At 51.3% G+C, this 9,532-nt stretch overlaps 1 protein-coding gene across 3 annotated transcripts; it reads right to left on the bottom strand.

Annotated features, from left to right (window-relative positions):
• Positions 1 to 3,133: 3,133 nt before the first annotated feature.
• TNFRSF13C (TNF receptor superfamily member 13C) lies at positions 3,134 to 7,086 on the bottom strand. 3 transcript variants are annotated; one of them, XM_064491402.1, is made up of 3 exons: positions 6,585 to 7,086; positions 5,975 to 6,298; positions 3,134 to 5,400 (listed from the first exon to the last, which is right to left on the bottom strand). In XM_064491402.1, the coding sequence occupies exons 1-3, from the start codon at positions 6,733 to 6,735 to the stop codon at positions 5,219 to 5,221; spliced, it is 657 nt and encodes a 218-aa protein (XP_064347472.1). In that variant the 5' UTR covers positions 6,736 to 7,086; the 3' UTR covers positions 3,134 to 5,218. The 3 variants fall into 3 exon arrangements, with proteins under 3 accessions (XP_064347472.1, XP_031319210.1, XP_010981797.2); XM_031463350.2 differs by having other exon boundaries at positions 5,975 to 6,220; positions 6,585 to 7,085; XM_010983495.3 differs by having other exon boundaries at positions 5,975 to 6,217; positions 6,585 to 7,084.
• Positions 7,087 to 9,532: the final 2,446 nt, after the last annotated feature.

Genomic DNA, 9,532 nt, shown 5'->3' with positions numbered 1-9,532 from the left:
CACTGCTTATTGTATCTTGGGCCAGATCCCTTTACCTCTCTGGGCCTCTTCTTTCCTATCTGCAGAATGGGCCATATAATAATCCCTGATTATGGACATGAACCGGTCCAGATTTTCAGGAAAGCAATTTTACCAATAGGAGCCTTAAAAAAAATCAGGGCCTTTCCAATATCTTTGATGAATATAGATGCAAACATTCTCAACAAAATGTTAGCAAACTGAATCCAACAACACTTAAAAAGATCACACACTACAATCAAGTTGAACTCATCCCAGGGTCTCAAGGATGGTTCAACATATGCAAATCAATCAATATGATACTCCACATCACCAAATGAAGGACAGAAACCTTCAACTCAATGATGCATCATCTCAATAGATGCAGAAAAAGCATTTGATAAAATTCAACATCCATTCATCATAAACACTCTTACCAAAGTGCGTATAGAGGGAACATATCTCAACATCATAAAAGCTATTTATGACAAACTCACATCCAACATAATTCTCAACGGTGAAGAGTTGAAAGCCTTCCTACTAAAATCGGGAACAAGAGAAGGATGCCCACTCTTACCACTTCTGTTCAGCATAGTATTGGAGGTCCTAGTCGCAGCAATCAGACAAGAAAAAGAAGTGAAATAGATCCAAATTGGAAAGGTAAAGGTAAAATTGTCACTGTATGCAGATGACATGATACTATGTATAGAAAATCCTAAAGACTCCACACAAAAACTATGAGAACTGATAAATGCATTCAGCAAGGTAGCAAGATACAAGATTAACATACAGAAATCTGTTGCATTTCTTTACACTAACAATGAAATATCAGAAAAGGAAAGTAAAAAAAAAAATCCCTTTAAAATCACATCAGAGAGCAATCTGAGAGGCTGTCATCCCAGGCTCAAAGGGGTTTGAGCCCTCAGAAATGTCTGCCGGGTAAAACATAACTCTCAAAAAATAAATAAGTAAAATAAAATAAAATCGCATCAACAAACAAACAAACAAACAACTTAGTAATAAACCTGACCAAGGAGGTGAAAAACTTATACACTGAGAAATATAAAGCATTGATAACAGAAATTGAAGATGATTTAAAGAAATGGAAAGATATTGCATGCTCTTGGATTGGAAAAATTAATACTATTAAAGTGACCATACTACCCAAAGCAAACTACAGATTTTATGCAATACCTATCAAATTACCCAGGACATTTTTCACAGAATAGAACAAATAACCCTAAAATTTATATGGAATCACAAAAGGCCCAGAATTGCCAAAACAATCCTGAGGAAAAAGAACAAAGCTGGAGGCATAACCCTCCTGGACTTCAGACAATACTACAGAGCTACAGTAATCAAAACAGCATGGTTTTTGCACAAAAACAGACATATGGATCAATGGAACAGAATAGAGAGTCCAAAAATAAACCCACACACCTACAGTCAATTAATCTTCAACAAAGGAGGCAAGAATATACAATGGAGAAAAGGCAATCTCTTAGGCACATGGTGTTGGGAAAGCTGGACAGCCACATGTAAATCAATGAAGTTAGAATACTCCCTCACACCATACACAGAAATAAACTCAAAATGGCTTAAAGACTTAAACATAAGACAGGACACCATAAATCTCCTAGAAGAGAACATAGGCAAAACATTCTCTGACATAATTTGTAGCAGTTTTCCTATGTCAGTCTCCCACGGCAATAGAAATAAAAGCAAAAATAAACAAATGGGACCTAATCAAATTTATAAGCTTTTGTACAGCAAAAAGATAGCCTATAGACTGGGAGAAAATACTTGCAAATAATGCAACTGATAAGGGCTTAATTTTCAGAATATACAAATAGCTCATACAACTCAATAACAAAAAAATAAACAACCCAATCAAAAAAATGGGCAAAAGACCTAAATAAACATTTCTCCAACAAGGACATACAGATGGCCAACAGGCATGTGAAAAGATGCTCAACATCACTAATTATCAGAGAAATGCAAATCAAAACTACAGTGAGGTATCACTTTACACTGGTCAGAATGGCCATCATTAAAAAGCCCACAAACAATAAATGCTAGAGAGGCTGTGGCGAAAAGGGAGCCCTCCTACACTGTTGGTGGGAATGTAATTTGGTGCAGCCACTATGGAAAACAGTAGGAAGGTTCCTTAAAAAACTAAAAGTAGAGTTACCATATGATCCAGCAGTTCCACTCCTGGGCACATATCCAGAAAAAACTCTAATTTGAAAAGATACATGCACCCCAATGTTCATAACAACACTGTTCACAATAGCCAAGACATGGGAGCAAACTAAATGATTGGATAAAAAAGTTTGGTATATGTATATATAGGAATACTACTCAGCCATAAAAAATGAAATGATGCCATTTGTAGCAACATGGATGGACCTAGAGATTATCATACTAAGTGAAGTAAGTCAGTTAAAGACAAACATCATATGATGTCACTTATATGTGGAATCTAAAAAAATGATACAAACAGACTTACTTACAAAACAGAAACAGATTCACAGACGTAGAAAACAAACTTATGGTTACCGAAGGGGAAGGGAGTAAGAGATAAATTAGGAGTTTGGGACTAGCAGGTACAAACTACTGTATGTAATATAAACAAGGTCCTACCATATAGCATAGGGAACTGTATTCAATATCTTGTAATAACCTATAATGAAAAGGATCTTAAAAAGAATAGGTATGTATGTATTTATGTATAACAGAATCACTATATTGTACACCAGAAACTAACACAAAATTGTAAATCAACTATATTTCAATTGAAAAAAAAAAGGTCAGGGCCTTTGCTTGCAATGTTTCCTGGAAAACAGACTCAGGCAGAGATTTAAGCAGGAGACATTACTGCCTCAGTTACAATAATAGTGAAAACTGAGAACAACCACACACTCAAGTGGGAATCTTTGCAAATGTTGAAAACTTTGTGAAGTGTTTAAAGACAAAAGAAAACACCAAATATGACAGTCAAGGTGTGGATTTACATGTATAGAACGTAGGAGAACCCACTACTCAGGGGCCTGGTGTTGCTGGGTTTGGGGTCATTTCTCCATAGACTCCACCCTGAATTACTGTCCAGAACTTTGCAAAGTGTCTACAAAACACATGTCTTGATTTTTTTTTAATAAAAAACATTTTTTAAAGCAAACACAGACACCCACGCCCCTCCTCCTGTTGTGAACATCAAATGCTCTAACCTCCTGAAGTCTCCTCAGAAAGCAGCATTAGGACAGAGGGCTGGAGACTGGAGGCCCCTGGGAGGGGGGACCTCTTTCAGGGGAGGCTGACCCCTCCTTGTCCACCTCTCTCCTGGCCTCTGCTCCTGGTTCCTCCCCAGGGAACCTCCCTTCTGCTATTTGCTGGATGACAACAAGGCCAAGTCTTCGCCCTCTCTGGGCCTCAGTTTCCTCATCTGTAAAGTGGAGGCGGGGGAGTGAGGATTCTCTAAGTTTCCTTCCAGTCTTTCTCCTCTGAGGGCCATAGGCCAGGAGGGGAACTTTGTATCCAACCCTCCACTTTTCAGAAAAGGAAACAGACTGGACCAGGGATTGAGTGGGGACACAGTGGTGCCAGAGATTTGCATGTCTGGGCCCCAGGGGGTTTGTTTCACCTCCAGGGCTCACCCCCTGGCTGTAGTGCAAAAGGTTGGGTGGGAGATAGGAGTGGTCGGGAACAGCTCAGATTCCCTCCACCCTGAGATGGAAGGAAGTGGAGAGCTGGGTCCATTCTGGGTCTGCCTCCCATCTTCCTGCCTACTGGCCGCCCCCTGACCTCACCCCAGCCACCTGGCAGCCTGGGCAGGGGTATCTGAGATGGGTTCAGGAGGGAGAGGAAGAGACGTAGATGTGGGTGTCCAGGTCCTGGGGGCTCCAAATGCTGCTCACCACTGACTGTCTTTGAGCTGGGAAAGGGGTGGGCAGGAAGGGTGGTGTCTGCTGGGCAGCTCTGATGAGTAGGTCAAGGAGAGGTGGGCAGAAAGCATCTGATGCATGGAACAGAACATGGTCAAGGACTTATAAGTAGGACAAATGGTACCAGAACTCCATCTTCTGACTCCCAATCCAGTGCCCCTTCCAAAGGTGCTAAGCTGTGACAAGTTCCAAGGACACTGACTGGGGTGGAGTCCAGGTCGGGAGGTTCTAACCCTGAGTAGGAGGGTTGGCAGGAGAGTCGGTGGGTGACTGAGTGCACAGTGTGGTCCAGAAGTGGAAGAGATGGTCTCAGCTCCAGGCCCCAGAGCAAAGGGAACCACCGTCAGAGGAACAGTTCTACTGAGATGATAGGTGACTGCAGGGGCCAGCACAGAATGGCCAAGTGATCCAAGCACTTGAAGATGACAGGCCCCAGAGAGAAGGGGGCTGAAGGGACATCAGGTCCAGCTGGTTCAAGGCCGCAGGCCTGCCCTGGCCTCTGAACAAAGGAGCCTCCTGGAGATCCTGGGCCCTACCCTTGTATAGTGTGCCCTGGAGACAGCTGGGACTCCACGTGGCCTCCAACAGAGATGCCTGCCACTGTGCCTTCAGTGTGAATTTGCAGTCCAGCCCCAGAGGCTGTAGACTTCCTCCCAAGTGTGACACTGGAGCTCTGAAAGCTGCCAACAGGCTGAAAATGGCATCACAGGTCCTAGCAGATTGGGCCAAGCTCAGGGTTGACCTTAGGGTACAGATATCTGAGAATCAGCATAATCCAGGCTATTTCTTAAAATCATCTTGTAATAAGTCCCAAAGCAAACCAGTCAGTTGTTTACTCATTGCTGCAATTTACATCAGTTTCAAAGCGGGATGGCTCTGAGAGCAAGTATTAAAGAAAGGCAACACCCAGTTACAAATTAAGCATCCTCCCACTTGATCCTTCTCCTAGATTCATTCTGACTTATGGTGGCTTCCCCATGCTTAAAGAAAAACTCCTACTCAGTGTCCCAGCCACTCAAAAGCACAGAGCTCAGCCACAACCTTTGAGGGCTGCCAAAGATGGCATGATTTGAAGCCAAATGGTAACATTCCACACGATGCCAGGAAGGCTGAACTCGGTGGTCTGTGGTGCCTGTGGTTCTGTAGGGTTAGCCCGGGAGCAGCCTGGCTCCCAGAAAAGGGGCAGGTGGGTGCTGGGGTGAAGAACCGAATCCAACCTCCAAGCTCCTGGCTGACGGCCCACAGGGAAGGCAGGGGCCATGTTCTTCCCACCTCCGCTGCTACTGTTGCTCAGGGCCGGCCGTCTTGGTGGTCACCAGCTCAGTAGAACCCAGCTCTGTGGCTGGCACAGGGATGCTGTGGGAAGGTGGGGTAGTGGCTGGGTCTTCACTGGGTGGAAGCCAGATAGGAGCTGTGACATCCAGGGTTCCAGGGGAGAGGATGGTGACATTGTCCAGGGGCTCTGGTTAGGGGGAATGCAGGGTCAGGACTGGGTCACAGACTTCCCGCATCTCGGTTCTGGAAGCCCCCCTGGAGGGACAACCTTCTGACTTATGAGAGAGAAGTCAGTTGAAGCCCCACTGCAAGGATGGGGGGTTGGGAGGCACGTGATGGGCCCTCAGAACAGGAAGCTCTGAGAGGTCCGGTAAAATGGCAGTGCTGACAGAAGGGAGAGGAGCTGTGGGAGCCAGTCTGGCCGTCCCAGAGAGAGGGTAGGACAGACCCCCTCCCTCCACCAGGCTCCCCAGCCTCCGATCTCTTCCTCACACGGGTCTGGGAGGCCAGAGCTGTGTCCCTCACCTGGACCGGTGTCTCGGGCGGGACGACCTCCCGGCTCAGCCTCAGCGCCTAGGAGCGCGCTCTTTGCCCCCTCTGCCTGCGTCACTCCCCGAGCCCTGCCTCCCCTTCAGAGGTCCCCACGCCCCTAAGGGCAGTGTGCCTCAAGGGCCACGTCTCCCCTCCGACGGCTCCCAGCCTCACACGCCCTGACCCCCTCCGTTGCAGTGCCTCTCGGTCCCCCTAGACGCCGAACTTACCGTCGCCGCCCGGGGCTTCTGGGGTCTCCGGAGCAGCCGCGGCGCGGAGCCGCCGCCTTCGGTGCCTCCAGCTCACCAGGCCCACCAGGACCAGGGCCAGCGCCAGGCCCAGCAGCGCGGGGGCGCCGAAGAGCAGCGCGGGAAGCGGCAGCGCGGCCTCCGCCTCGACCTCGGTCGCCGCCCCGGGGCCCACCGACTCCTGCGGCTGCAGCGCCGTCCCGGGCGCCAGGCTGCTCAGGCCGGCTGCTGGAGGCGACGGACAGGGAGGGCAGGGGGCAGAAGAGAGGGACGAACGGGGAGGGGAAGGGTCGGAGGGAGGCGAGGCTGGGCCGGGGAGGGGAGGGACAGCCCGACGGTGGCGGGGGGGGGGGGGGGGGGAGGACAGGGGAGGGAGGGGAGTGAAGAGAAGGGACGGTGAGGGCCACGCAGCGTTGGCTGGTCCCCATCCAATCCCCAGGCCACACACTCCCGTTAATCAGGTGACCTCCCAGGTCCTGGGGCAGGTGGAGGCCATGCCTGAGACTCTGGCAGGGTGGAGGCCTCTGTGACAGGACCCTCTTCCCTCTCCAGGGCCGCCCTGTGCTCAGTCGTCCCAGCGGTCGACTCTTACCCGGTCTAGGCTCCGGCGTCCGGAGGAGACTGCAGGCCACGCAGTTGCGGACCAGCACGTCGAAGCACTGAGTCTGCAGGCACTGCGTGGGTGCCGGCCCGTCCCTGCCCCTCAGACCCCTCGCCCCTCGCCTCATGCTGCCGAAGCCCATGCTCCCACTGCACACCCGGCTGAGACTGAGTCTGACCTCTGCTGTCCCACCAGGAGGAAACAGGGAGGGGCCACCACCCACTCCATGGCCCCGCCCTCCTGACTATTGGGGTGTGACCGGGTGGGACCACTCTTAGCCAGGGCCTCAGCCCCCCAGACCTTCTATCTGTGGTTCCTCCATTCAACCGGTCAACCATCACCCCCAGACAACCACTGGGCGGGCCGTCTGCTGGGCACAGGGACAAGGCTGAAGCTCAGACCAGGGCCTGCTCCAGGCAGCAAAGGACGGGCCTCTTAATCAGGACACAGACCTCTGGGTGGCCTCCTCTGTCCTGCTCCCAAAGGCCAGCCCATTGTCCCAGGTGATCCCCACCCGCCATCTCCCCCCACCTGCCTCTTCTGGGGAGCCCTCCTGCCCTTCTCAGGCAGAGCTGGTCAGTTCATCAAACACAGTCCTGAGTGCCGATATTGTACCAGGCCCCAGGGGACTCCCATACAGCAGCAGTATCAGGCCAGGCCATCACCATGGAGGGGACAGGAAGGCTTCCTGGAGGAGATGGTGAGAAGGTGTTTACTAGATGGAGAGAGGGCCAAAGGAGTGCCCAGTGTGACCAAAGGCCTTGAGGCCAAATACGAAGGCCAGAGAGTGCTGGGACCAGAGGGCTGGGCTGGGGCCTTGAGTGAGAGAACCCCAGACACTGGCCGGAAGGGCACTGGGGAGCCATGCAGGGCTTTAAACTGGGAGTGTCAAAGTCAGATCTGCCTGTTAGCGAGGAACCACTGGCTGGAGTGGAGGGCACAGGTGGTGTAGGGCTGGGGATGGGGTGGTCTCCAGAGGGTAAGCAGGAGGGAGACTCAGATCAGCAGACGAAGAGACAGACTGACAGACAGACCAAGGCCCAACAGGTAGTAGGAAGCCCACCCACCCCAATTCCTTTTTCCAAAGGCTGTGTGTGTCCTGGCCTGCTCCTCTCTGTGTCTCACTGAGGCACTGTCCCTACTCCTCAATGTTTGGGGAAGCCCCACCTGTTTCTCACCCAGGTCTCTCAGACAGACACACAAGCCCCCTCAATCTTCCTTGGCATCTGCTGTCCCCTCCCTGCGGGCGGGAGCTGGCAGAGAGCTTCAGCATGGAGCTCAGGCTTAGTGCCTCAGGGTGGGCAATGCCAGACCCATAAGCACTCAGGGTTGGGGGTGCACAGAGGAAGGACAGAGAGGGGCTTAGGGGCAGGAGTAGATCTTTAGCAGCTTAAGGGGGATGGAAAACTTCCAGGCAGAGTGACAGGACAGGCAAGGGCAAATGCATGGAGAGGGGAAAGGGGAAGCTTGCTCTGGGGACAGACATGGCCACTGCTTCAGGGGATGCTGCAGAGGGAGGGAGACTGAGGCTGCAGATGGGCCGGGTCAGGCCTCAACCACAGGCCTGGGGCAAGGAGGGTTCTGAGTGGGGGAGACATTCTCTGAGCTATGCTTTAGAAGGGACCCTCTCCCAGGCTGCTGTGGGGTTGGAGACTGGACAGGGCCACCAGAGCAGCAAGGAGGCTGGCGCCATGGTCCAGGGTGAGGGAACAAGCTAGTAGGTGTTTAGGTGGAGAGGGTGATGCTACGGAGTAAGGGGAGCAAGACTGGCCCCCAGGTTTCTGGTTCCAGGGACCCGAGAACTCACACAGAACCCTGAGTCGGCTGGTCTTGAGGAGCCGTGGCCCACTGCCTCTCTGTCCCCCTGCTCACGGGCCAGCAACTCTGTGGCAGGAAGGTGTAGGCGGTGGGGCATCTGCAAAGGAGAAGTGGGTCTGGGGTGGTGGGTGTGGGTGTAGGTGTGGGTGTATGGTGAGGGGGTGGGGGAGCCAGGAGCCTGGAGAGGAGCCGGGGCAGGGAAAGCCCTCCTATGGGGCAGAGGGGTGGGGGCAAGGCCAGAAGACTGGGCCGCAGTCTTCAGCCCATCACCAGCGGTGCTGTGACCTGTAACCTCAGCCCTGCAGTACCCTTAGTACGGACCAGGCATCTCTTAACCTGTGTGCCAGACATTCAGGCCATGCTGGCTGGGTTTTGGGAGACTGCAGGGGGAACCTCTCCCTGGGAGAGGGTGGGGCCAGGTCTGGGCTCATTTACACGAGCCACCTCTGCACGGGCTGCCCCGGGCCTGTCTCCTGGTGGCCGCTCTGACTCTGGTGGAGAGCAGAGGAGGTGGCCCTCAAGGCCTCCAGCCAGCTGGAGAGAGCCAGTCATGTACCTTGGCCACCTTGAAGGAGAAGCGGAGCTACTCACTTGACACATTGACTGGGTGCCTCCGACGTGCCTGCACCAGGCAGGTCCTGAGGACTCAGCAGGCACCGTGGACGACATGTGCAGGTGCTTGACTCCAGACAAACCTTCCCACTTGTGCCTCCTGAACAGAGAAGGAGTAGGCCTCGGATCTCTGCTTGGACTTAGCTGTTAAGAAGCGAAATTTCACCATCAGACCAGTGTGGTAAATGTTAGGTTATTCCTCAATGTAGTCTTCCTTTCTTTTTTTTTTCATTCAAACATAGCTCTTAAGTCAAGTTTATTAATTTATTTTTTAATTTATTTTTTTTAGTGGAGGTGCTGGGGATTAAACCCAGGACGTTGTGCATGATAAGTATGTGCTCTACCACTGAGCTATACCCACCCCCAAGTTTATTGATTTTTTAAATTCAAGTCTTCTACATCACCTTAACTGAGATATGACCGAGAGAGGAGTTTAAGTTTCTAAAATCATTATGGTTCTTGACAATTGTCCTTGTTCTTTCAATAGTTTTTACTTTAAATAATTTGCT

This window comes from Camelus dromedarius, chromosome 11, assembly GCF_036321535.1.
Source record: "Camelus dromedarius isolate mCamDro1 chromosome 11, mCamDro1.pat, whole genome shotgun sequence".
Classification (NCBI taxonomy): Eukaryota; Metazoa; Chordata; class Mammalia; order Artiodactyla; family Camelidae; genus Camelus; species Camelus dromedarius.
This window is presented reverse-complemented; position numbering and strand designations above follow the sequence as displayed.

What these genes read in the sequence shown, in the direction of transcription:
- TNFRSF13C (XM_064491402.1), bottom strand. Translation starts at nt 6,735, where the DNA reads ATGGGCTTCGGCAGCATGAGGCGAGGGGCGAGGGGTCTGAGGGGCAGG. An exon ending in GACGCCGGAGCCTAGACCGG is followed by an intron (nt 6,299 to 6,584) that starts GTAAGAGTCGAC and finishes TCCCCGGCCCAG; the next exon opens with CCTCGCCTCCCTCCGACCCT. An exon ending in AGAAGCCCCGGGCGGCGACG is followed by an intron (nt 5,401 to 5,974) that starts GTAAGTTCGGCG and finishes CCCCCTAACCAG; the next exon opens with AGCCCCTGGACAATGTCACC.